Source organism: Ursus arctos, unplaced genomic scaffold (assembly GCF_023065955.2).
Source record: "Ursus arctos isolate Adak ecotype North America unplaced genomic scaffold, UrsArc2.0 scaffold_33, whole genome shotgun sequence".
NCBI lineage: Eukaryota > Metazoa > Chordata > Mammalia > Carnivora > Ursidae > Ursus > Ursus arctos.
In genome coordinates this window covers 10,189,132-10,216,826 of record NW_026623019.1, presented here as the reverse complement: position 1 = coordinate 10,216,826, position 27,695 = coordinate 10,189,132, and the positions used below count along the sequence as shown (strand labels likewise).

The window sequence follows — 27,695 nt, the reverse complement described above, 5'->3', positions numbered from 1 at the left end:
CAAATGTCTATTCAGATCCTCTGCCCATTAAAAAAAAAAAACCTTATTTTTATATTGGTGTTATGTTGTATGAGTGTTTTAATAGTTTTGATAATAACCCCTTATCGGATATTTTATTTGCAAATATCTTCTCCCATTCAGTACGTTGCCTTTTTGTTATGGTTTTCTTTTCTGTGCAAAAAGCTTTTTAGATTGATGTAATCCCAATTGTTTATTGTTGCTTTTGTTTCCCTTGCCTGAGGAAATATTCAGAAAAATGTCGTTAAGGCTATGTACAAAAGATTACTGCCTGTTTTCTCTTAGGAATGTTATGGTTTCAGGTCTTATATTTAGGTCTTCAGTTCATTTTGAGTTTGTGTGTATGGTAGAAGACAGTGGTCCAGTTTCATTGTTTTGCATGTAGCTGTCCAGTTTTCCTAGCATCATTGAGGAGACTGTCTTTTCTCCATTGTGTATTCTTGCCTCCTTTGTCATAGACTAATAGGCCACATAAGCATGGGTTGTTGCTGGGCTCCTTATCTGGTTGAATTAATCTGTGTATCCTCTTTCGTGTGCCACTTTGATTACTGTAGCATTGTAATAGATCTTGAAATCTGGGATTGTGATACCTTCAGCTTCGTTCTATTTTCTCAAGGTTATTTTGGATATCAGGGTCTTTTGGGGATTACAATTATTCATTCTAGTCCTGTGAAAAATACCATTTGTATTTTGATAGGGATTGCATTGAATCTGTAGATTGCTTGGGGTAAGTGGACATTTAAACAACACTAATTCTTCTGCAGGAGAATGATGTATATTTTCATTTGTGTCATCTTCAATTTCCTTCATCAGTCAGTGTACTGGAAGGAGAAGAGAAAGAAAAGGGGCAGAAAACGTAAGGGTTAATAGCTGAAAATTTCCCCAGTGTGGGGAAGGAAACAGATATCCAGGTCCAGAAAGTGTATACAGAGAGCCCTAAATATGGTGAAACCAAGATCCACACTATGACACATAAGAATTAAAATGTTAAACGATAAAGATAACGAGGATTTTAATTTAATTTATTTTTTATCTTTTTATTATTATTTTAAAGATTTTATTTATTTGACAGAGAGTGAAGGCACCAACAGGGGGAGTGGCAGGCAGAAGGAGAAGGAGCAGCAGGCTCCCCGCTTAACAGGGAGTCCGATGAGAGGCTCGATCCCAGGATCCTGGGATTATAACCCCAGCCGAGGGCAGATACTTAACTGACTGAGCCACCCAGGCGCCCCTAATTTAATTAATTTATTTTTAAAAGATTTTATTTATTTGTCAGCACACAAGCAGGGGGAGCAGCAGGCGGAGGGAGAAGCCCCATGAGGGACTGAGCCACCAAGGTGCCCCTTAAAGATTCTGTTTTTATTTTTATTTTTTATTTTTATTTATTTATTTATTTTTATTTTTATTTTTTTAAAGATTTTATTTATTTATTCGACAGAGATAGAGACAGCCAGCGAGAGAGGGAACACAAGCAGGAGGAGTGGGAGAGGAAGAAGCAGGCTCATAGCAGAGGAGCCTGATGTGGGGCTCGATCCCATAACGCCAGGATCACGCCCTGAGCCGAAGGCAGATGCTTAACCGCTGTGCCACCCAGGCGCCCCTATTTTTATTTTTTAAAAAGATTTTATTTATTTATTTGACAGAGAGACAGCGAGAGAGGGAACACAAGTGGGGGGAGTGGGAGAGGAAGAAGCACGCTCCCAGCAGAGGAGCCTGATGTGGGGCTCGATCCCAGAACTCCGGGATCACGCCCTGAGCTGAAGGCAGACGCTTAACTACTGAGCCACCCAGGCGCCCCAAAGATTCTGTTTTTAAGTGATCTTTACACCGAAGGTGGGGCTGGAACTTAGAACCACAAGACCAGGAGTTGCATCCTCCACTAACTGAGCTAGCCAGGCACCCCTCCATCCCTTCACTCTTATTCTATATATATCTTTAAGGCTAAAATGAATCTCCTGTAGGAAGGATGTCATTGGATTTTTTAAAAAAATCCATTCAGCCATTCTATGTCTTTTGGAGAATTTAAATTATTTACATTTAAAGTAATTATTGACGGGTAAGGACTTACTCTTAGCATTTTGTTATTTTAGGTGTTGTGTAGATTCATTCTTCCTGTTTCTTAACCTTTTTTTAATTTTTTTTATTTTTTAATTTTTTAAAAAGATTTTATTTATTTATTTATTTATTTATTTATTTATTTATTTATTTATTTATTTATTTGACAGAGATAGAGGCAGCCAGCGAGAGAGGGAACACAAGCAGGGGGAGTGGGAGAGGAAGAAGCAGGCTCACAGCAGAGGAGCCCGATGTGGGGCTCGATCCCAGAACGCCGGGATCACGCCCTGAGCCGAAGGCAGACGCTTAACCGCTGTGCCACCCAGGCGCCCCTAACCTTTTTTTTTAAAGATTTTATTTATTAGAGAGTGAGCAAGCATGAGTGGGGTGGGGGAGGGATAGAGGGAGAGGGAGAAACCAACTCCTCTCTGAGCCGGGAGCCCGACATGGGGTTCAATCCCAGGACCCTGGGATCATGACCTGAGCCGAAGGCAGATGCTTAACCGACTGAGCCACCCAGGCGCCCCAACCTGCTGTCTTTCTTTTTTTAAATGTTTTGATATCTCTTTATATCCATTTCCTTTGACTTTTTATCATGTTTTTTATGTTAAGTATTAGGTTTTTCCTTTTCAGTTACAAGGAAGCTTACATAAAATATCTCAAAACTATTTTAAATTGATAATAACTACAATAGAATTCTTAAACTTGTCATTTTAACTACTTTCCCCCTTCATTTGGGTCATTGATGTTACAATTTACATTTTTAAAAAGTATTTTGTCACTAATAACAGATCCTTGTAGTTATTTTTACAACAGTTATTTCTAAGTCTTAAACTAGAGTCGTAAGTGAATTACGTAATTACTGTATTACAGAATCACACGTGGATTATATATTTATCATTACTAGTGAGTTTTATTCTACTTCCTATGTTTTTCTGATGGCAATTAGTGTCCCTTTACTTCCACTCAAAGAACTTCCTTTCTTTTTTTGTAAGAAAGATCTAGTTGTGATGAAATCCGTCAGCTTTTGTTTATTTGGGAAAATCTTCATCTCTTTCATTTTTGAAGGGCAGCTCTTCTGAGGATATAATTTTTTTTTCTTTAAATATTTTGAAGACGTTTTCCCATTTTCTTGCCTTTTTTGTTTGTGTTTTGGTGTTTTTGTTTTTGTTTTTGTTTTTTTTTTTTAGAAATGCGCTCATGGTCTTATGGGTATATTCCCTTGTATGTAACTTCTCTCTTTTCTCTTGATGCTTTCAATGTTCTTTCTTTGTCTTTTGACAATTACATGTCTTGGTGTAGCCCTATTTGAGTTTGACATCTTTGGGGGCATTTGGACCTCAGGGATCTGGATGTCCTTTCTCTCACCATGTTTGGGAAGTTTTCAGTCATTATTACTTTGTGTATTTTTTCAGAAAGTATATTTACTTTTTTTCTTTTTCTTTTTGAAATCCTTAAAATCACATATTCTTCTGATGGTGTTTCTTTAGTCCCTAGGCTTTCTTTATCCTTTACCATTTTTCCCCCTTTTTGTTCCTTGGACAACATACTTTGTTTTTTTTTTTTTCTTAAAAGATTTTTATTTTTACAGATTTATTTATTTGAGAGTGTGTGTACATGTGTGCACAGGGGAGATGGGCAGAAGGAGAGAGTCTTTTTCTAATTTAAATTCAATTAATTAACATATAATGTGTTATTGGTTTCAGGGGGACCGGTCTGTGATTCATCAGTCTTATATAACACCCAGTGCTCATTCCATCACTTGCCCTCCTTAACGTCCATCATCCATTTAGCCCATCCCCCCACCCTCCTTTCCTCCAGCAACCCTCCGTTTGTTTCCTAGGATTAAGAGTCTCTGATGGTTTGTCTCCCTCTCTGGTTTCATCTTGTTTCATTTTTTCCTCTCTTCCCCTATGATCCTCTGTTTTGTTTCTTAAATTCCACATATCAGTGAGATCATATAACTGTCTTTCTCTGACTGACTTATTTTGCTTAGCAAGGGAGAAAGAGTCTTTTTTAAAAAATTTTTATTATGTTGTGTTAGTCACCATACAGTACATCATTAGTTTTTGATGTAGTGTTCCATGATTCATTGTTTGTGTATAACACCCCGTGCTCCATGCAATACGTGCCCTCCTTAATACCCATCACCAGCCTATCCCAATCCCCCACTCCCCTCCCCTCTGAAACCCTCAGTTTTTGTTTCCCAGAGTCCATAGTCTCTCATGGTTCATTCCCCCTTCTGTTAACCCCCCTTCATTCTTCCCTTCCTTCTCCTACCGATCTCCCTGCTATTCCTTATGTTCCACAGATGAGTGAAACCATATGATAACTGTCTTTCTCTGCTTGACTTATTTCACTTAACATAATCTCCTCCAGTCCCATCCATGTTGCTGCAAATGTTGGGTAATCGTTGTTTCTGATGGCTGAGTAATATTCCATTGTATATATGGACCACATCTTTATCCATTCGTCTTTTGAAGGGCATTTCGGCTCCTTCCACAGTTTAGCTATTGTGGACAATGCTGCTATGAACATTGGGGTGGATATGGCCCTTCTTTTCATTACGTCTGTATCTTTGGGGTAAATAACCAGTAGTGCAACTGCTGGGTCATAGGGTAGCTCTATTTTTAACTTTTTAAGGGACCTCCACACTGTTTTCCAAAGTGGCTGTACCAGCTTGCATTCCCACCAACAGTGTAAGAGGTTCCCTTAGGGAGAGAGAGTCTTAAGCAGACTCCATGCTGAGCATGGAGCCTGACTCAGGGCTTGATCTCAGGACCCTGAGACCATGACTTGAGCTGGAACCAAGTCAGACACTTAACCAATTGTGCCACCCAGGTGTCCCAAAAGATTTTATTTTTAAATAATCTTTACACCCAACATGGGGCTTGAACTTACAACCCAGAAATCATGAATCACATGCTCCACTGACTGAGCCATCCAGGTGCCCCTGGACTACATACTTTCAAATGTCTTGTCTAGGTCATGGATTTTTTTCTTCCGAATGGTGGACTCTGCTTTTGAAGCACTTGATTTAATTTGTAAGTTCATTCATTGTATTTTTCATCTTCTGGTTTTCTGGTGTGTGTGTGTGTGTGTGTGTGTGTGTGTGTGAGAGAGAGAGAGAGAGAGAGAGAGAGAAGAGAGAGAGAGAGAGAGAGATGGTGCCTCTTTTCTTGTTGAACTCCTAATTTGTTCATGTGTTGTTTTCCTATTAAAGTTGTCTGTGTGTTCTTGTAGTTGACTAAGCTTCAGGAGAAGTATTCTAAATTCTTTTTCTGATAGTCCTAGATGTCTGTTTCTTTAGGATCAGTTACGAGAGCTTTATTAGTTTCTTTTGGTGGTTTTATGTTTCCCTTTTTCATTCTTTTTTCTTTCTTTCTGTCTTTCTCTCTCTCTCTCTCTCTCTCTCTCTCTCTCTCTCCCTTCTTTCCTTCCTTCTTTCCTTCCTTCTTTCCTTCCTTCTTTCTTTCCTTCCTTCCTTCCTTCCTTCCTTCCTTCCTTCCTTCCTTCCTTCCTTCCTTCCTTCCCTTGGCATTTGTGCATTTGAATAAGCAGTCTCCTCTTTAAAACTACTTGTTCACTTTGGAAAGACAATTCTTCATTGTCCAGCTGAGTTTCATTTTCTGGGCGTGTCTGCTTGTAACATCCTTTGGCAGGTGGGGCCTGCTATCAGGGTCTATCTTTAGGCAGGGCCACTGCCTGAGCTCTAAGGGGGTGCCACCAGCTGAGAACTGTTGGGTAGGACTGCTAGATTTGTTCCCTGCCCAAGCAAGGCTGTAGGATGGACCCTGCAGTTGCTTGGGTTCTCTGGTCGCACTAGGGTGTTGGGACTAGTTATTATGTTCAACAGCAGATGGGGCTATGAATTAGCTTCCCTATCCTGGCAGGCAGCAGGATGGGGCTCGGGGTCTGTATGGATCATTAGTTGGAGACCCAAATAAGGCCAGACTGGGCACTGAATTCCATAGCCGTACAAGGGCACTGGCTCTGTTCTGCAGACAGGAAAAGCCATAGGCTGTACTTTCTGTTCAAGTGTCACTGTAAGCAGGGTGGTTGAATGGGCTACCCAGCTTCCCATGTGCTCTGGTTAGGTTCTCTGGTCAAGTGAGCTGAAGGCTCTGTTCAGCAAGGGCAGGGTTATGAATTAGTTTCCCTTTCTGAGAAGAGTGGGATAAATATCTTCAAGGTGATAAGCCTCTTGGTTTGTGGTTTTGACTAAAGCTGACCTGGGCCCCAAGTTCCCTGGCTGAGTAGAATTACTGGCTTTACTCTGCCGACTAGAATTTTTGCCTGACACATTCTATGCTTTGAGCTATGCAGCTTTCAGGTGTTCCTGCCAACCTTTTTGGTCAGGCGGGCTTGGGAGCTACACTTAGCAATGGACCAGCCTTTGACTCCGCTTCCCTAAATGGTCAGGGACAGACCAATATCTGGGCCTGGCAAAGCTCTTTGAGCATCCACATCAGGCCGACTTGCACCCTACTGAGTTCTTTGAACAGACAGCATCACCATCTTGGTTCTGTAGATGAGCAAAACTCCCGGCTGGGACTGCTTGAGTGCCACAGGTAGGAACTCAATCTGCCAAGATCCAAGCACTGGGTGTTGCCGGCTTCTCCCTTTTTCTCCATCACAATCAATTGGCCAGTGGTCAAGCTCTGCACATACCCCCACAATTTTTGTGGAGTGATACTGGAGTTGGGGCTCCCAAGAAATGACCCATAATTCTGGGGGAGCTGTAAGTCCACCCTAGGCTTTCTTTTCCCACTGGAAGGACTGCAGGCTTAGGGGACATCTCTTGGCCTGCTGCTGCACTGGCCTGGGGGAGGGGCAATGCAGTCAGCATGTAGGTATTCCCCCTACCCCTCTAATGAGGTCTTTCCTGGTCTCTGAGGGTGCTTCTGCTTGACTTCCGTATTCTCAAACTGTCTCAGTGGTGTCTTGTTTATGAATAGTTGTTAGTTGTTCTTGTGAGGGCGGGAGGAGTCAGGGATGACCTTTTCACCAGTCTTGGTGACGTGATTCCCCGAGATCTTTCTGATTTCTTAATATATGCTTTCGTTGCTATAAACTCTTCTGCTTTTGCGTCATCCCTTAGGCTTTGCTATGTTGTTCCCATTTTCACTTGTTTTGAGGTGTTTATTTTCCTTTTTATTTCTTGTTAGATTTATTAGTTATGCAAGTGTGTGTTTTTAGTTTTCACATTTATTTGTAGATTTTCCAGCTTTCCTCTCATTGAGTTCTATTTTCATATCATTGTGGTTGGAAAGGATAGTTGGTGTGATTTTGGTCTTCTTAAACTGGCTGACACTTGTTTTGTGTCCTATCGTGTGGTCTCTCCTGATGACTGTTCCATGTGCATTTGAGAACACATGTTCTGCTGTGACTTTCATCCTGTGACTTGGGCATTCTGTAACCGCAAGCTTGTGCCTCTTCGTCTCTTTCACCCATTTTTCTCATCCCTCTATCCTTTTCCCTCTGACAACCACCAGTTCTTGGTTTTTATGGGTTTGCTTCTTTTTGTTTGTTGGCTGGTGTGGGGTTTTTGTTTATTTGTTTTTTGTTTTTTTTTACACTTCACATTTGAGTGAAATCATATGTTCTCTGACTTCATTAGCATAATACCCTATCGGTCCATCCAAGTTGTTGCAAATGGCAAGAGCTCATTTTTTTCACGGCTGAGTAATAGTCCATTACATATATATATAAATAATGCTGTCATAAACATTGTGGTGTGTATATCCTTTCAAATTAGTGTTTTCATTCTCTTTGGGTAAATATTCAGTAGTGGAATTACTGGATCATACGGTATTCATATTTTTAATTTTTCGACAAACTTTTGTAGTGTTTTCCAACAGTGAATGCATCAGTTTACATTCTTACAGTGCATGTGGACTCCTTTTTCTCCAAATCCTCACGAATACTTGTTACTTCTTGTCTTTTTGCTTCTAACCATTCTGACATTTGTGAGGTGATAGCTCATTGTGCTTTCGATCTGCAGTTGCACGGTGATTAGTGACGTTGAGCGTCTTTTCCTGTGTCTGTTGGCCATCTGTACGTAGGTCTTTGGAAAAATGTCTATTTGGAAAAATATTCAGATCCTCTGCCCGTTTATAAATCAGGTTGTTTTTTTGGTGTTGAGTTGCATAAGTTCCTTATATATTTTGGATATTAACCCCTTGCCAGTTGTATCATTTGCAAATACCTTCTCTGGGTCAGTAAGTTGCTTTTATGTTTTTTAGATGGCTTCCTTTACTATACAGAAGCTTTTTATTTTGGCGTAGTACCAGTAGTATATTTTTGCTTCTGTTGTCCTTGCCTAGGAGACCTATCTAGAAAAATGTTGCTAAGGCCAATGTCTGAGAAATTACTGTCTGTGTTTTCATTTAGGAGTTCTATGGTTTCAGGTCTCACTTTTAGGTCTCTGATCGACTTTGAGCTTATTTTTGTGTATGGTGTAGGAAAGCGATTCATTTGAATTTTTTTGCATAGAGTTCTCCAGTTTTCCCAGCACCACTGATCGGAGAGACTATTTCCCCATTGTATATTTTACGTGAACATAATTTTTCAGTTTTCTGAGGGAAATACCAAGAGTTGAATTTCTAGGTCACATGATAAAGGTATGTTTTTAAAGTTTTTATTTGAATTATCCAGTGCTTATCAGAACAAGTTCACTCCTTAATCCCCATCACCTATGTCACCCCTCTCCCCATGTACCTCCCCTCGAGTAACCATCAGTTTGTTCTCTATAGTTAAGAGTTTGTTTCTTGGTTTGTCTCTGTGTTCTTTTATTTTTTGTCTTTGTTTTGTTTCTTAAATTCTACACATGAGTGGAATCCTATGGATGGTATTATTTTTTCTCTGATTTGTTTCACTTAGCACTGTGCTGTCTAGCTCCATCCATGTTATTGCAAATAGCAAGATTTAATTCTTTTTATGGCTGAATAATATGTGTGTGTGTGTGTGTTTGTGTGTGTGCGCGTGTGTGCGCACACACACACATGCCACATCTTTATCCATTCATCAGTTGATGGACCCTTGGGCTGCTTCCATATCTTGGCTATTGTAAACAATGCTGCTATAAACAGGGGTGCACGTATTCCTTTTAATTTGTGTTTTTGTATTTGGGTTAATACCCAGTAGTGTGATTGCGGGATCATAGGGTAGCTCTATTTTAATTTTTTGAGGGACCTCCATACTATTCTCCATAGCGGCCACATCAGTTTGCATTCTCACCAACAATGCAAGAGGGTTCCTTTTTCTCCACATCCTTGTCAACACCTGCTGTTTATTGTGTTTATTTCAGCCATTTTGATAGACGTGATATCTCATAGGTTTGTTGTTTTGTGTATTGTTTTGTTTTTGTTTTGAGTGGGAGAGAGAGTGGGGAGAGGAGCAGAGGGAGGGAGAGAATCTTAAGTAGGCTCCATGAGGGGTTCGATCTCACAACCCTGAGATCATGACCTGAGCCAAAATCAAGAGTCGGATACTTAACCGACTGAGCCACTCAGGTGCCCCTACTTGTCGTACTTTTGATTTGCATTTCCCTAATAAGTGATGGTGAGCATCTTTTCATGAATGTTTTGGCCATCTGTATGCCTTCTTTGGAGAAATGTCTGTTCATGTCTTCTGCCCATTTTTTAAATTGGATTATTTTTGTTTTGGGTGTTGTATAAGTTCTTGGTATATTTTGGATACTAACCCTTTATCAGATATGTCATTTGCAAATATCTTCTCCCATTCTATAGGTTGCCTTTTAGTTTTGTTAATTGTTTCCTTTGCTCTGCAGAAGCTTTTTATTTTGATATATCTCCAATAAGTTATTTTTTGCTTTTGTTTCTCTTGCCTCAGTGGACCTATCTAGAATTAAAGTTATGACCAGTGTCAGAGAAATTACTGCCAGTACTCTCTTCTGGGATTTTTATGGTTTCAGGTCTCACATTTAGGTCTTTAATTAGGTCTATTTTGAATTTATTTTTGTATATGGTATAAGAAAGTGGTCCAGTTTCATTCTTCTGCATGTTGCTGTCCGGTTTTCTCAACACCATTTGTTGAAGAGACTGTCCTTTTCGAGTTGGATATTCTTTCCTGCTTTGTCAGAGATTAATTGACCATATAATTGTGGGTTTATTTCTGCATTTTCCATTCTGTTCTATTGATTGATGTGTCTGTTTTTGTACCAGTACCATACTCTTTTGATTAATACAGTTTTTGATATAACTTGGAAGTCTGGAATTATGAGGCATCCAGCTTTGCTTTTCTTTTTCAAGATTGCTTTGGCTATTTATGGTCTTCTGTGGTTCCATACACATTTTAAGATTGTTCTAGTTCTGTGAAAAATGTTGTTGGTATTTTGAGAGGGATTACATTAAATGTGTAGATAGCCTTGGGTAGTATAGACATTTTAACAATATTTGTTCTTCTGGCCTATGAGCATGGACTGTCTTTCCCTTTCTTTGCATCATCTTGAATTTCTTTGATCAGTGTTTTATAGTTTTCGGAGTATTGATCTTTCACTTTTTTGGTTATGTTTACTGCTAGATATTTTGTTATTTTTGGCATACTTGTAAATGGGATTGCTTTCTTAATTTATCTTTCTGCTTCTTCATTATAGGTGTATAGAAATGCAACAGAATTCTGTACATTGATATCATATCCTGTGACTTTACTAAATTCCTTTATCAGTTCTAGCAGTTTTTTTGTGGAGTCTTAAGGGTTTTCTTTCTTTCTTTTTTTTTTTTTTTAAAGATTTTATTTATTTATTCGACAGAGATAGAGACAGCCAGCGAGAGAGGGAACACAAGCAGGGGTAGTGGGAGAGGAAGAAGCAGGCTCATAGTGGAGGAGCCTGATGTGGGGCTCGATCCCATAACGCCGGGATCACGTCCTGAGCCGAAGGCAGACGCTTAACCGTTGTGCCACCCAGGTGCCCACATAGGGTTTTCTATATATAGTATCATGTCACCCGCAAATAGTGAAAGTTTGATTTCTTTTTAACCAATCTGGATGCCTTTTATTTCTTTCTGTTGTCTGATTGATGTGACTAGGACTTCCAGCACTATGCTGAATAGAAGTGATGAGAGTGGACTTCCTTCTTTTGTTTCTGACTTGAGGGGAAAGGCTCTCAGTTTTTCCGCATTGAAGATGATGTTAGCTGTGGGTTTTCGTATATGACCTTATTATGTTGAGGTATGTTCCCTCTAAACCCACTTTGTTGAGTGTTTTTATCATGAATGGATGTTGTACTTTGTCAAATTCTTTTTCTGCATCAGTTGAATCCTATGGTTTTTATTCTTTCTTTTACTAATATGGTGTATCCCATTGACTGATTTGGGAATATTGAACCACTCCTACCACCCAGGCATAAATCCCATTTGATCACGGTGAATGATTTTTTAAAATGTATTATTGGATTCATTTTGCTAGTATTTTAGCATCTGTGTTCATCAGAAATATTGGTCCATGGTTTTCCTTTTTTGTGTGTGTTTATGGTATCTTTATCTGGTTTTTGGATCAGGGTAATGCTGGCTTCATGGATTAAATTTGAAAATTTTCCTTCCTTTTCTATTTTTGGAATAATTTGAGAAGGATGGATATTAACTCCTCTTTAAATGTTTGGTAGAATTCACCTGTGAAGCCATCTGGTCCTGGACTTTTGTTTCTTGGGAGTTTTTTTTTTTTTAAAGATTTTATTTATTTGACAGAGACAGCCAGCGAGAGAGGGAACACAAGCAGGGGTAGTGGGAGAGGAAGAAGCAGGCTCATAGGAGAAGAGCCTGATGTGGGGCTCTTAACAAAGGCAGAAGGCAGACGCTTAACCGCTGTGCCACCCAGGCGCCCCTCTTGGGAGTTTTTAAATTACTAATTCAATGTCATTGCTGGTAATTAGTCTGTTCAAATTTTCTATTTCTTCCTGTTTGAATTTTGGTAGTGTATGTGTTTCTAGGAACTTATTCATTTCTTCTAGGTTGTCCAATGTGTTGGCATACAGTTTTTTCATTATATTCTCTTATAATTATTTGTATTTCTGTGGTGTTGGTTGTTATTTCTCCTCTCTTGTTTGTGATTTTTATTTAGAGCCTTTCTCTTTTTTTCTTGATAAGTCTGTCTAGGGGTTTGTTAATTTTACGGATTTTTTTTTTTTTTCGAAGAGACAGCTTCTGGTTTGATGGATCTGTTCTATTTTTTAAAATATTTCTATATCATTTATTTCTGCTCTAATCTTTTATTTTATTCCTTCTGCTGGTTTTAGGTTTTGTCCTTTTTCTAGCTCCTTTAAGTGTAAGGTTAGATTGTCTGAATTTTTCTTCTTGAGGTAGCCTGTATTGCTATATACTTCCCTTTTAGAATTGCTTTTGCTGCATCTCACAGGTTTTGAAACACTGTGTTTTTATTTTCATTTGTTTCCATGTCTTTATTTCTTCTTTTATTTCCTGGTCGACCCACTCATTGTTTACTAGCAGGTTCTTTAACCTCCGTATATCTGTGGTCTTTCCCGATTTTTTTTTCTTGTGGTTAACTTCTAGTTTCATATCATTGTGGCCAGAGAAGCTGGATGGTATGGCTTAGATTTTTTTTCTTAATTCTTTTTATTTATTTATTTATTTATTTATTTATTTATTTATTTATTTATTTATTTATTTATTACGGTATCTTAGTCCCCATACAGTACATCCTTAGTTTTTGACGTAGTGTTCCATGATTCATTGTTTGCGTATAACACCCAGTGCTCCATGCAATACGTGCCCTCCTTAATACCCATCACTGGCCTAGCCCATTCCCCCATCCCCCTTCCCTCTAAAACCCTCAGTTTGTTTCCCAGAGTCCATAGTCTCTCACGGTTCATTTCCCCCTCTGTTTACCACCCCCTTCATTTTTCCCTTCTCCCTAACAATCTCCCTGCTATTCCTTATGTTCCACAAATGAGTGAAACCATATGATAACTGTCTTTCTCTGCTTGACTTATTTCACTTAGCATAATCTCCTACAGTCCCATCCATGTCGATGTAAATGTTGGGTGATCATTCTTTCTGATGGCTGAGTAATAGTCCATCATATATATGGACCATATCTTCTTTATCCATTCGTCTGTTGAAGGGCATCTTTACTCCTTCCATGGTTTGGCTATTGTGGACAATGCTGCTATGAACATTGGGTGGCATATGGCCCTTCTCTTCACTAGTCTGTATCTTTGGGGTAAATACCCAGTAGTGCAATGGCTGGGTTATAGGGTAGCTCAATTTTTAACTTTTTAAGGGACCTCCACACTGTTTCCCAAAGTGGCTGTACCAGCTTGCATTCTCACCGACAGTGTAAGAGGGTTCCCCTTTCTCCACATCCTCTCCAACATTTGTTGTTTCTTGCCTTGTCCATTTTTGCCATTCTAACTGGTGTAAGGTCATATCTCAGTGTGGTTTTGATTTGAATTTCCCTGATGGCTAATGATGTTGAACATTTTTCTTGTGTCTTTTAGTTATTTGTATGTCTTCATCGGAAGAGTGTCTGTTCATATCTTCTGCCCATTTTTTGATTTGATTATTTGTTTCTTGGGTATTGAGTTTGAGAAGTTCTTTATAGATCTTGGATACCAGCCTTTTATCTGTAGCGTCATTTGCAAATATCTTCTCCCATTCCGTGGGGTTGCCTCTTTGTTTTGTTGACTATTTCCTTTGCTGTGCAGAAGCTTTTTATCTTGATGAAGTCCCAAAAGGTCATTTTTGCTTTTGTTTTCCTTGCCTTTGGAGATGTGTCATGAAAGAAGTTGCTGTGGCCGATGTTGAAGAGGTTACAGCCTGTGTTCTCCTCTATGATTTTGATGGATTCCTGTCTCACGTTGAGGTCTTTCATCCATTTGGAGTTTATCTTTGTGTGTGGTGTGAGAGAGTGGTCAAGTTTCATTCTTCTCTATATAGCTGTCCAATTTTCCCAGACCACTTATTGAAGAGATTGTCTTTTTTCTGTCGGATGTTTTTTTTTCCTGCTTTGTCAAAGATTAGTTGACCGTAGAGTTGAGGGTCCATTTCTGGAGTCTGTATTCTGTTCCATTGGTCTATGCGTCTATTTTTGTGCCAGTACCAGGCTGTCTTGGTGATTACAGCTTTGATCATAGCTTGAAATCAGGCAACAGGATGCCCCCAGCTTTTTCTTTTCAACATTTCCTTGGCGATTTGGGGTCTTTTCTGATTCCACACAAATTTTAGGATTGTTTGTTCCAGCACTTTGAAAAATGTCATTAGTATTTTGATTGGGGTGGCATTGAAAGTGTAGGTTGCTCTGGGTAGCATAGACATTTTAACTATGTTTATTCTTCTGATCCATGAGCATGGAATGTTTTTCCATCTTTTTGTGTCTTCTTCAATGTCTTTCATCAGTGTTCTGTAGTTTCTAGAGTATAGATCCTTTACTTCTCTCGTTAAGTTTATTCCAAGATATCTTATGTTTTTTTGGTGTTATTGTAAATGGAATTGATTCCCTAATTTCTCTTTCTTCAGTCTCGTTGGTGTATAGAAATGCAACTGATTTCTGTGCATTGATTTTTGTATCCTGCCATGTTACTGAATTATTGTACGAATGCTAGTAATTTGTGGAGTCTTTTGGGTTTTCCACATAAAGTATCATGACATCTGCGAAGAGAGAGAGTTTGACTTCTTTGCCAATTTGAATACCTGTTGTTCTTTTTTGTTGTCTGATTGCTGTTGCTAGGACTTCTAGTACTGCGTCGAACAATAATGGCGAGAGTGGGCATCCTTGTCGTGTTCCTGATCTTAAGGGAAAGGCTCTCAGCTATTCCCCATTGAGAATGATATTCACTGTAGGCTTTTCATAGATGGTTTTTTTATGAAATTGAGGAATGTACCCTCTATCCGTACACTCTGAAGGGTTTTAATCAGGAAAGGATGCTGTATTTTGTCAAATGCTTTTTCTGCATCAATCGAGAGGACCATATGATTCTTGTCTCTTCTCTTATTAATGTGATCTATCACACTGATTGATTTGCAAATGTTGAACCACCCTTGCATCCCAGGGATGAATTCCACTTGGTCGTGATGGATAATCCTTTTAATGTGCTGTTGGATCCTATTAGCTAGGATCTTGTTGAGAATTTTGTTCGAGAATATTCATCAGGGATATTGGTCTGTACTTCTCCTTTTTGATGGGGTCTTTGCCTGGTTTTGGGATCAAGGTAATGCTGGCCTCATAGAATGAATTTGGAAGTTTTCCTTCTGTTTCTATTTTTTGGAACAGCCTGAAGCTGTTCAGGTATTATTTCTAATTTGAATGTTCGCTAGAATTCCCCAGGGGAATCCATCAGGCCCTGGACTCTTGGTTTTTTGGGAGGTTTTTGATCTCTGCTTCAATCTCTTCCCTGGTTATTGGTCTATTTAGGCTGTCAGTTTCTTCCTGTTTCAGTCTTGGTAGTTTATAGGTTTCCAGGAAGGCATCCATTTCTTCCAGGTTGCTTAATTTATTGGTATATAGTTGTTGATAATAGTTTCTAATGATTGTTTCTATTTCCTTGATGTTAGTCGTGATCTCTCCCCTTTCATTCATTATTTTATTAATTTGGGTCCTTTCTCTATTCTTTTGAATAAGTCCGGCCAGTGGCTTATTGATCTTATTAATTCTTTCAAAGAATCAGCTTCTAGTTTTGTTGATCTGCTCTACTATATTTCTGGTTTCTAATTCATTGATCTCTGCTCTAATCTTAATCAGTTGTCTTTTCGTGCGCGACTTAGGCCTGTTCTTTTGTTCCATCTCGAGTTGTTTAAGGTGTGAGTATAAGGACTGCATTTTAGATTTTTCTATTCTTTTGAGTGAGGCTTGGATGGCTATGTATTTTCCCCTTAGGACTGCCTTTGCAGTGTCCCATAGGTTTTGGACTGATGTGTTTTTGTTCTCATTGGTTTCCATAAATTGCTTAAGTTCTTCTTTAATTTCCTGGTTTACCCACACATTCTTAAGCAGGATGGTTCTTAGTTTCCAAGTGTTTGAGTTTCTTCCAAACTTTTTCTTGTGATTGAGTTCCAGTTTCAAAGCATTGTGGTCTGAGAATATGCAGGGAATAATCTCAGTCCTTTGGTATCAGTTGAGATCTGTTTTGTGACCCAGTATATGGTCTATTCTGGAGAAAGTTCCATGTGCATTCGAAAAGAATGAGTATTCTGTTGTTTTAGATTGTAGTGTTCTGTATATATTTATGAGGTCCATCTGGTCCAGTGGGTCAGTCAAAGCTCTTGTGTCTTTGTTGATTTTCTGCTTAGATAATCTGTCTATTGCTGAGAGTGGAGTGTTGAGGTCCCCTACTATTAACTTATTATCTATATGTCCCTTTATTTTGGTTAACAGTTGGCTTATAAAGTTGGCTGCTCCCCTGTTGGGGGCATAGATATTTATAATTGTTAGATCCTCTTTTTGGATATACCCTTTAAGAGTAATATAGTGTCCTTCTGTATCTCTAACTACAGTATTTAGCTTAAAATCTAATTTTTCTGATATGAGAATTGCTACCCCAGCTTTCTTTTGAGGTCCCTTGGCATGAAAAATGGTTCTCCATCCCTTCACTTTCAGTCTGGATGTATCTTTAGGTTCAGAGTGAGTCTCTTGTAGACAGCAAATGGATGGGTCATGTCTTTTTATCCAATCTGCAATCCTGTGGCACTTTATGGGAGCATTTAGTCCATTCACATTGAGAGTGACTATTGAGAGGTAGGATTTTAATGTCGTCATGTTGCCTGTGAAGTCCTTGTTTCTATAAATTGTCTCTGTAAATTTCTGTTTTGTATCACTCTTGGGGTCTTTCAACTTTTATAGAACCTCCCTTAATATTTCTTGTAGGGCTGGCTTGGTGGTCACATATTCTTTCAGTTTCTGCCAGTCTTGGAAGCTCCTTATCTCTCTGTCCATTCTGAATGACAGCCCTGCTGGATACAGTATCCTTGGCTGCGTGTTCTTCTCACTTAGTGCTCTGAATATGTCTCACCAGCCCTTTCTGGCTTGCCAGGTCTCTGTAGACAGGTCTGACGTTATTCTGATGTTCCTCCCTCTGTATGTAAGGAATCTCTTCCCCCTCGCCTCTTTCAAGATTGTTTCCTTGGATCTAAGATTTGCGAATTGTACTATTATGTGACGTGGTGTTGGTCTGTTCTCATTGACTTTGGGAGGGGTCCTCTCTGCCTCTTGGACACGAATGATTGTTTCCTTCACCAGATTAGGGAAGTTCTCAGCTACAATTTGTTCAGATATCTCTTCTAGACCTCTCTTTCTCCACCCCCTAAGGGATCCTGATAATTCTGACATTGGAATGTTTCATTGAATCAGTAATCTCCTGTAGCTTTTTTTCATGAAATTGGAGTTTTTTCCCCTCACATTACCTCTCTTTCCTTCTTGTCTATCATCTCATCCTCTAACTCGTTAATTCGTTCTTCTGCCTCATTTACCTTGGCAGTCAGAGCATCCAGTTTGGACAGCATTTCATTCATAGAATTTTTAATTTCCACCAGATTTGTTCTCATTTCAGCCCTTAGAGATTCTATATTTTCGTTAATATTTTTCTCAAGCCTATACGTCATCTTGACCATTGTTACTCTAAACTCCATTTCTGACATCTTGGTTATATCCATGTCCATTAGTTCTGTGGCAGAGGCCACAGTCTCTTTTTCTTTCCTTTGTTGGGGGTTCCTCCTCCTTGTCATTCTGATGAGGTGTGGTTGCAGGGATGTACAGAGTCCAAATTATTGACTAGGACCCAAGCAAGATGCACCTGTTTTATAGGGATCTTAGGGATGTGGGCTTCTTATTCTTTCAGGCTGCCTTGTGGGGGAGGGGCCTGCCGCACTGATACTCAGGCAACCCTGTTTGGGCAGAGTTGTGCTGCCCCCCCTGGGGTAGGGGGATGGGCTCAGTGAGAACCGGTTTTTTGGGGCTTTTGTTCTCTGGTGGCTTTCCCTGGCAGCTTTCTGTGTCTCTTCTGAGAGAGCAGCAGTGACTGTATCCAAGCCTCTGTCTCAGAAAAGAGAGATCGCAGTCTGCTCTTCACTGAGCTTTCCAGGCCACACTGACTTCGTTTCTGTCGGTGCAGCTAAAAACCCCGCAGCGTCCCAGATTGTGTGTCCTACAGCCACTCTCCCAGTCCTCGCTCCTAGGGCCAGCACATCTCTGTCCTTTGTGCTTCTAAAACTGCCAGCCGCCCTGGTTTGCATGCGCGCTCCCAAGCTCCAGGTTTCAGTCTGGTTTCCCCACGGCTACTGGTCTGCTAGTGTGGCCGCTCCCCAGCACAGGTGGCTACTGCTTCCCAGTGCCTGAGCACAGCGGCTCCCTCCCCCTTCCATTTATCTTCTGATATTTGCACTCAGATTCACAGCTCCCGCTTCATACCTTGAGACCAAGAGCCCGAGATGTTGTGTTTGTAGAGATCCACATGTATCTTCTTACGTCTCAGGCTGATTTCATGGGTGTTCAGGATGGTCTGGTAGATATCCAGCTCGATTCAGGGGACCGGTTGAAATAGGGTCCCCTACTCCTCTGCCATCTTTCCCCTTCTCCCCCCCCTTTTAAGATTGATTGATTTATTTTAAAGAGAGAGTGTGGTGGGGGTGAGGGGGAGAGGGAGAGAGTCCCAAGCAGACTCTGTGCTGAGCGTGGAGCCTGAGGTGGGGCTTGATTTCATGACCCTGAGATCACAACCTGAGCCCAAACCAAGAGCTGGTAGCTTAACTGACTGTGCCACCCAGGCACCCTGACTTAGATCTTCTTAAATTTGTTGAGGTGTGTTTGTGGCCTAATATGATCTATTCTGGAAAATGTTTGAGGCGTACTTTGCTGTTTTAGAATGGACTGTTCTGAATATGTCTATTAAATCCATCTGGTCCAGTGTGTCATTCAAATCCATTGTTCCCTTGTTGATTTTCTGTTTCGATCTGTTCATTAAAGTAAGTGGTGGGTTTTAAAGTCCTCTATTGGTACTATATTATTATAATCACTTTCTTTATGTTATTAACTATTTCATGTATTTAGCTGCTCCTATGTTGGGTGCATAGATATTTATAATTGTTATATCTTGTTGGATTGTCCCCCTTATGATTATATAGTGTCCTTCTTTGTCTCTTATTACATTCTTTGTTTTAACGTCTATTTTGTCTGATAGAAACATTTCTACTCTAGCTTTCCTTCAACATCCATTTGCATGATAATGTTTCTCCATTCCCCTCACTTTGAATCTGCAGGTGTCTTTAGGTATAAAAAGAGTCTCTTGAAGGCAGCATATAGATGGGTGTTGTTTTTTGTTTTTTTCTTAATTTTTAAAAAATACTCTCTACACTCAGCATGGGGCTCAAACTCACCATCCCAGATCAAGTTGCGTGCTCTACTGACTGAGCCACCAGATGCCCTTGGGTCTTGTTTTTTAGTCCGCTGTCACCCTGTGTCTTTTAATTGGAGCATTTATTCCATTTCCATTCAAAATAATTATTAATACATGTGTATTTATTGCCATTTTATTGTTTTGCAGTTGTTACTGAAGATTTTCTCTGATCCTCTGTTATTTTTCTCTCTTTCATGGTTTGCTGGTTTTCTTTAGTGATATATTTGGATTTCTTTCCCTTTGTTCTTTGTGGTTACCATTAAGTTTGTATCTAATATCTTCTGCATACAACAGTCTGTATTAAGTTGACGGTCACTTAAGTTTGAACCTATCCTTTATTCCTCTCCTCCCAATGTTTTACATAAATGGTGTCATATTTTAGAAGCTTTTATTTTGTGAGTTCCTTGACTGATTTTTTTTTTACAGAAATACTAATTTTTATTGTTTCTGTGTTTCCTATCCTCATACTGTCGTTTTTGCCTTTCCACTCAAAGAGTTCCCCTTAATATTTCTTGCTGGGCTAGTTTAGTGGTCATGAACTCCTTTAGTTTTTGTTTGGGAAACTCTTTATCACTCCTTCTATTCTGAATGATAGCCTTACTATATAGAGTATTCTTAGCTGCAGATTTTTCCCATTGAGCACTTTGAATTTATCGTGCCAGGCCCTTCTGTCTTGGAAAGTTTCTGCTGAAAAATCCTCAGATAGTCTTGTGGAGTTTCCCTTATATGTTACGGTCTACCTTTGTCTGGCTTCTTTTAAGATTTTTTTTTTTAATCACTATATTTTGCCATTTTCATTAAATAATGTCTTGGTGTGGATTTGCTTTTGTAGATTTTGTTGGGAAGGGGCTGCTCTGTGCCTCCTGGATCTGGATATCTGTTTCCTTCCCCAGATTGGAGAGGTTTTCAAGAATACTTGAATTTTTAAATCATATTTTCCACCACCTTTTCTCTTATTTTTCTGGTATTCCTAGGATACAAGTGTTACTATGTTTGATGGAGTCACAGAGTTCCCTATGTGTATTTCTGTTCTGCATAATTCTTTTTTCTCTCTTCTATCCAACCTTATTACTTTCTATTACTCTGTCTCTTAGGATATTAATTTGTTCCTCTGCTTCTTCCAGTTCATTCCATCAAGTGTGTTTCTCATTTAGTTAATTGAGCCCTTTTTCTCTGCTGTGTTATTCCTTATCTCTGTGTTAAGGGTCTGTTATCTTCTACTCTTTTTCAAGTCTAGTGAGTATCCTTATGATCACTGCTTTGAATTCTCCATCAGGCATGTGACTTTTATCTGTTTTGCTTAGATCTCTGGCCGTGGCATTGTCCTGTTCTTTCATTTGAGGCAAATTTTTCCGTCTTCTTATATTGTCTGTCTCTGTGTCTGTTTCTGTGTGTTCGGAACATCAACTACATCTCCTGTTCATGAGGGTGATGGCCTTATGAAGAAAGAGTTCCTCTCGTGCCTTGCAATGTAGTGTCCCCTGTTGCCCAGGGCCCTGTTACTAGGGTGCTTCCAGGAGTATCTGTAATGTATGCTGCCTCAGCTCTGCTCTCGTGTCCCAGCTGCTTTATCCTTCAGGCCAGTCATCTGCAGTGGTTCTTTTTGCCTGTCGTGGGCAGTGTTTGTTCCCTGGCCTGAATGCGGTGCATTTTAACTAGGTGTGCTCTGGTCTCTTTGTGAAATGAGAACTACCACTACCGCTGCTGGAACCAAGGCCTTGCAAAAGTCTCTGGTCAGGAGATGTCGTGTGAATGGGGGTTTGGGGCTCATCTTCTGGGGGAGGGGGCCCCCTCCATGCTAGGACGGAGGCAAGTGTGACTGGCGTGGGTGGTACCACTGGGGTACAGGGGGCAGGGCTCAGTATAATTAAGTTAGGTAGTGGGTGTTGGTTCCTGTTGGTGGTCCTGTGCTGATGCTGAGGGGTAGAGGAGTGAAATGGTGCTGGCCAGTTCATGCTCTGAGATGAGTGACTAACCTCCCCACCACGTGCCCCTGGTCCTCTTCAGATCACTGTTTCCATGCTGTATGTCTGCGGGTTGTTGGCTTGCCTTCTCTTCAAGAGCAGTGCAGTGACCTCTGGACCATATCCAGCTAAGCCCACTGACCGTGAAACTCCAAACTTTAAGCCCCTTTGGTCCCAAGAACTGAGAAATTCAGGGCTTCTCACTTTCCAAGCCAGTTGCTATGGGGATTCCTTTTCCCTCTGTGCTCCCCTGTGTGCTAGTCCCTCACCCTTCTCTGCAGCCACAGCTCCCTCCTCACCACAGCAGCCGTGATCTCTGTCTCTCCGAAGCCATGTCTCCACACTTCCTTCCTTCTTTGATGTGGCCTCTGTCTTTACTTGTGGAGTTTTTTTCTGCCAGTCTGTAGATGGATTTCTGGGGTATTTAGGATGAAATGATGGTTACCTAGATGTATTTGTAGGACAAGGTGAGCCTATGGTCCTACTCTGCTGTCATCTTCCAGAGGCTTCCAAGGTATGTTTAACTTTATAATAAACTGATATTTTTTGTCCAGAATGGCTGTACCATTTTGCTGTCCTACCAGCAAAATGAGAGAATTGCTTTACATGCTCACCAGCACCCGTCATTGTCAATTAAGAAAAATTTAGCCATTTTAATATATGTGTAGTAGGATGTCATTACGATTTTAATTTGCATTTCTCTAATGACTAATGATATTGAAACTCTTGTGTTTATTTGCCATCCATATATTTGCTTTGAAGTGTCTATTTAAATCTTTTGACCGTTTCTTTTTCAGTTTTAATATAATTTTTTGGGGAATAAGTTTAGATTTACACAAAATTTGCAAAGATAGAACAGTTTCTGTATACTCTTGACCCACTGTCTCTGAATGTTAACATTCTGCATAGCTATGGTTCATTTTTCCAAACTAAGAGATTAACTTTCATACAATACTGTTAATTAAATTCCAAACTTTATTCAGATTTCACCAGTTTTTCTAACGTCCTCCTTTTTTCTTTTTCTTTTTTTCCCCAACTCTAGGATCAGTTCTAGGATACAGAGAGTTAAAATATTATGCCCTCACTTTAAAAATCTCTCAGGTATCTTTACCTTCTTGGAGAACTTGTGCCTAGAGCATCTGACCTCGAATCTTGAGTCGTTTTTAGATCTCCTCCCTTGTTGTCGTCTTGGAATTTCCCTTTACCTTCACCCTGGGGATTCTTTTCACCTCCCTCTTGGGTTCGATCTTAATTTCTGGATCCTATGTCTTTCCTTTCATGGCTTTCTCTTACTTGGTTTACGCTCTCATTTTGGCAAAACATATCTTTTTGGAGGTTCTGGATAAAGGGCAGATGGAAATTATTTTTGTACAGATGATTCTACTCTTACATGTAAGTATTTTTTCAGGGTGAAACACGGATGTAGGTATTGCTGAAAAATATTTTGTGGATGTGGTTAAGGGTCTGTAATTAGTTGACTTTAAGTAAAGAAGATTACCCTTGATAATATGGGTGAGCCTCACCCAGTCAAGTGATGGCCTTCAATGAAAAACTAATGTTTTCTAGAAAAGAAATTCTGCTTCAAAACCCTTCTATCAAACTCATGCCTTAGTATCCAGTCTGCTAACCTGCCATTTGAATTTCAGATTGGCCTTCTCCTGCAATCATGTGAGACAGTTTCTTAAATCTATTAGCTATGTCTATGTCTCTGGAGAATCCTAAGTAATACACAGGGTATAGAATTAGAGATTAGAAATAATTTTTTTTCTCAGAATTTTGAAGGCTTCATTAGTTTCTGGCTTCCAGTGATGCTATTGAGAACTTTGATTGACTTTTGACTCTTGAGCTTTATATAAAATTAATTTTACTTTCTGAAAGCCTATGGACTCTCATGATCATCCCTGGTAGTTTGAACTTGCAAGGTCAGGTTCATTTTTTTCTATTTTTCTGGGTACTCAGAGTCCCTTTTAATCTGGAAATGCATGTTTTTTCATTGTGGGCAATTTTCTTACATTTTTTGTTTGAAGGTTTCTTTACCTTCTTGTTCTCTGTTTCCCTTTGTGGAAGTCCTATTGGATATGAGATCTGGTGGAATTGCCTTCAATTTTTTTTTTTTTTTTTTTTGGTATTCCTTTGCTCCTTTTAAAAATCATTTGGATATTTCCTCAACCTTATCTTCCAATCATTTTCTTAGTTTCTAACTTCTGCTAACATGCTTTTATTTTCCATGGTTTTACTTTCACATGTTCTTCTATGCTTTCTGAATATTCACTTTTGTAATAGATCAGATCTTACTTCATGGATGCCGTATAATTTGTTCTCTGGAAAGACGTAATGGTAACTTTTGTCTTGAACTTTGTGCTTTTTTTTTTTTAACATTTTATTTTTATGTAATCTCTACACCCAGCATGGCACCTGAACTCACAACCCTGAGATCGAGTTGCATGCTTCACTAATTGAGCCAGCCAGGCGCCCCTAAGTTTGCTTTTATAGACCCTGTTTCCCGCAGTCCCCAATTTTCTGTTGGTGTATGTCGGTCTCAGAGAATTTCCCGACATGTTTTGTGATCCTTCGTTGGCTGTTCATTAAGAGTGGGGACTAAATGCTATGAGCACTGGTGGTCAGGGGAAGGCTTGCAGCTAAAATTCATTTAGGGTGCCCTGGCTGAGTCAATGGCTGGGGAATCTCCAATGTTATTATCTTTAAACTTTCTCCCTTGGTAAGGTAACCGTATTTTAGTGGTCCAAAACGCAACAGTTTTGAGAATAAAAGAATGTCCTGTTGTTATGCCTGAGTGTCAGGCATAAACTCAGACTATCCTAGGCAAATTAGAGGATGGTCATCTACTTCTTGATAGTGATATTTCTCATGGGAAATCTTTCCATATTTGGTATAGATGCTGGAAGTCAGATTGTCTGCATCTTGGAGCTGTGTGGAGGAAGAGGTCTGGAGGGTCTCCTCATTCATTATAGTCTTAAGTTGGAATCTGTCCAAATGCCAATGAGCAATAGAACAGAAATTTATGGAATATTCCTACAACGGAATACTACTCAACAGTGAAAAAGAATGAGTTTCTACTACACACAACAAAACGAATGATTCTTACATAGTGTTGAATAACAAAAAGCCAGATAAAGAGTATGTACTATAGGATTCCATTTATATGAAGTACAAGAACTGGCAAAACTAATCCATGATAATAGAAGTCATAACAACTTACTTTTTGGGCATTGGTAGGCATCAGTCCCACCAGGGGAGGCCACATGAAAGAGTCTGTAGGTTAGATAAATAAGTAGGTTTAAAAGTGGACAGGGAAGAGTGGGGTTCAGCGAGGTAAACCCCTGTAGTCAGAGTATCTGATAGCACCTATGGCTACGAGGGAAAGAGAGGCAAGGAATCCTCAGTGGTCTATTTCATTAGAATTCCCTGTTGAAATCCCAACCCAGGATAGATTGCCAGCATCAACTCTGCAGGCAAAATTACTCCTTACACGGAGTAATCATGGCTCTAGGTTACATTTACAAAAGTTAATACCATGTTTGCTTATAAGAATCTGCTTGCTTGAACTTGAAGTATTTTACACTGAGCATCCTAATCATCAGGAGTGTCTTCCTGTGGTCTTGGTCATATTACTTTCTAAGGACTTTCCCCCCCATTGTATGATTAGGGAGCCTTTTAAGCCTTTGCCGTTTGAGACACTAATGAGATTGTGTAGATTTAAGCAGTAATTGCTTATAATAATCACTGCCTCTTTCTGCTGAGTCAGTTCCTTGGTGAGAAGTATACTTGCCAGTCCTATGACCTCTGTCCTGTCAACGTCATTTGCTTTGGCTCGTGACATGTGAGCAGAAGTTCCATAAGCCACATACATCTAAGCGGAAGCTTTAAGAGCTCCTATTGCCAGTTCCACTTTCATTCCCCCCCCCCCCCCCCCGCCATAAAAAGGGCATGCCCTAGATAGGAGCTGCTCTTGATTGCCATGAAGAGATTTGGGGATTGTTTGTTACCACAGCATAACAGAATGAAAGCTGACTAATACAACAGGATATTTGGGAAAGTCTCAAGAACAAGTCGAGTACAATATGCTACTGTGTCTTCTCAGGAACCAGAAGATTTTCTCTCCATCTATCATGAGAGTCCGTTTACTTAGGGTCTCTGAACATCTTAGAAACGGAGGAGTATCAAGGTTATCTTTTTAATTAATAAAAGAAATATGAAGACCATAAACCATTGGAATTAATGTACTACCACAACTGAGAACAAAATATTTTATTTCTCTCAATAAAACTATAGTTTACAATAGTATTTACTAAATAAATTATATAATTTCTCTTTTACAAGCAATAAACTAAATCACAAATATTTCAAAGACAACGTATGTACACGACATAAGGCCTTTTATAAATAGCTTTGCTTTTCTCATTTCACTAGTAAACAGTGAAAAAATCTTTATAGAAGCTAGTTTTCTATAAAGTATACGCAGACCTATTACACTGATCTTTATATGAAACCAATTTAAACTTTTAAAGACATGGGCTATGATTATAATTTTGCAAATAAGAGCAGAATTTATACTTTATTTACCATTTTGCATGGATGGATTTTTAAAAAATAAGCAGATTACATATGTTGCTTATGTATAATCAGTGGATGCATGCAAAACGAAATAATGCAAGTGTCAACAGGAAAATAGCACTTTCCAAGTCCCAAATGGTGATTGGCAATGGTATAGAAAGCAGCTGAAATACAGCGCATGCAGTTCTGCACAGTTGAGCAAGCAACAGCAAATGAGAGAATGGTGTGGTATCTTTCACATCACATCTGCTGATCAGCCTATGGACCAAGGCTCCCCTGACACGTTGCAAACTCCTAAATCCAGTTGATTATTACTCTGTGTGCAGCGGGGGTCAGCCAAGTTCCTCTGGGTAATTCCGGAGTGGAGAAACTTCTCGTCCACAACTGTGTTCATGTCTCATGGTCACCGTTTTCACTTACTGGGGGGAGGGGGGATAAAAAAAGAAAGCAAGCAGCTGTAAGACTAAGTTTTGGCACTGATCGATAACTGCTCCTCACGAATGGGAACGCAGTCGTTATTTCTCCTGCTGTTTTCCTCGTACCTGGGAAATGTGCACGTAGAAGGGGGGGTTCACTAGGCTCTGGGATGTTCTGCGATGCTTAGCATAGCACTGGCTTCTCTGGTGGGACCTACGGCGTGTAATTACACCAAGGCGTATCGAGTTCCTCCTACATCACCGCACGGTGGTATAGCAGGCTTGAAGCCGATCGGACAACTTGAGCATAATCCTGAACTCATGAGTGCTGTGTTCACTTTCAAACACCATCCTTGTGATAGGGGAGTAAAAATATGTCCAGAAAATGTTTTTTTTAAAAGACTTATTTTAGAGAGAGTGAGTGTGAGAGCACCAGAGGCAGAGGGAGAGAATCCTAAGCAGACTCCGTACTGAGTGGAGCCAGATGCAGCGCTCGATCCCACGACCTTGAGATGACTACCAGAGCTGAACCAAGAGTTGGACGCTCAACCGACCGAGCCACCTATTTTCAAGTTCATTTATAATCTCTAGACCCAATGTGGGGCTCGAACTCATGACCCCGAGATCAGGAGTCGCATGCTCTTCTGACCGAGCCAGCCAGGTGCCCCTGTCCAGTAGATATTTAACCTACAGTGGTAACCATTTACAGTCAGACACTGCTAATTCAATCTGTGACAGGTAAACCAAGCTACCTATGGGGAGGCAGTACCGTGTTCAGTTTTTAGAGACAGACACGGTGGGTTAAACCCATTGATTTCCTCATTATTACAGCTCCAGGACGTTAGGCATATTACTGAACCTTTTTTTATACCTTGTTTTATCTGTACAATGGGAGTAATAAATCCTACTTTACAGGATAGTTATAAGGGATAAACTTTTCTTTGGGGAAATACGGTGTGTGTATCTATGTGAGTGTGGGTGTACACACACACACACACACACACACACACACACACACACACACACTATACACACAAACGGTATCATTTAGTGCCAGGCATGTGCTTGTGTCCACACAACAGCAGTCGAGAAGGTTGCAGCTGGGATCACAGAGACTGTGTGGCCCAACACATGCACTTGGAGGCTGAAAAAAATGAATAAAAAGTTTTGAAATGACTTTGCAAATTAAGAGACTATGTCAAAGATTCTATTTAAAAATGAGTATTTTATCATGTAATTTAAGCTTAATGAGAGTTGTAATTTTTATTAGTTTCCACTTTGTTTCTTACTAATCTAAGTCAGGAA

General features: G+C 39.8%; 1 protein-coding gene and 1 long non-coding RNA gene across 6 annotated transcripts in view; one reads left to right on the top strand and one right to left on the bottom strand.

The window, feature by feature from the left end:
* LOC113270197 (uncharacterized) overlaps positions 1–27,695 on the top strand; it is a 97,289-nt gene that overhangs the window by 36,248 nt on the left and 33,346 nt on the right. The gene's annotated exons all lie outside the window — the stretch shown is intronic.
* The window catches only part of PIP5K1B (phosphatidylinositol-4-phosphate 5-kinase type 1 beta), a 294,224-nt gene continuing 292,182 nt past the window's right edge, over positions 25,654–27,695 (bottom strand). For all 5 annotated transcript variants that reach the window (XM_057305569.1, XM_048218352.2, XM_057305570.1 and 2 more), the window contains one exon: positions 25,654–26,393. In XM_057305569.1, the coding sequence (XP_057161552.1) occupies positions 26,391–26,393 (3 nt within the window). In that variant the 3' untranslated portion in view covers positions 25,654–26,390. The remainder of the gene's footprint in view (positions 26,394–27,695) is intronic.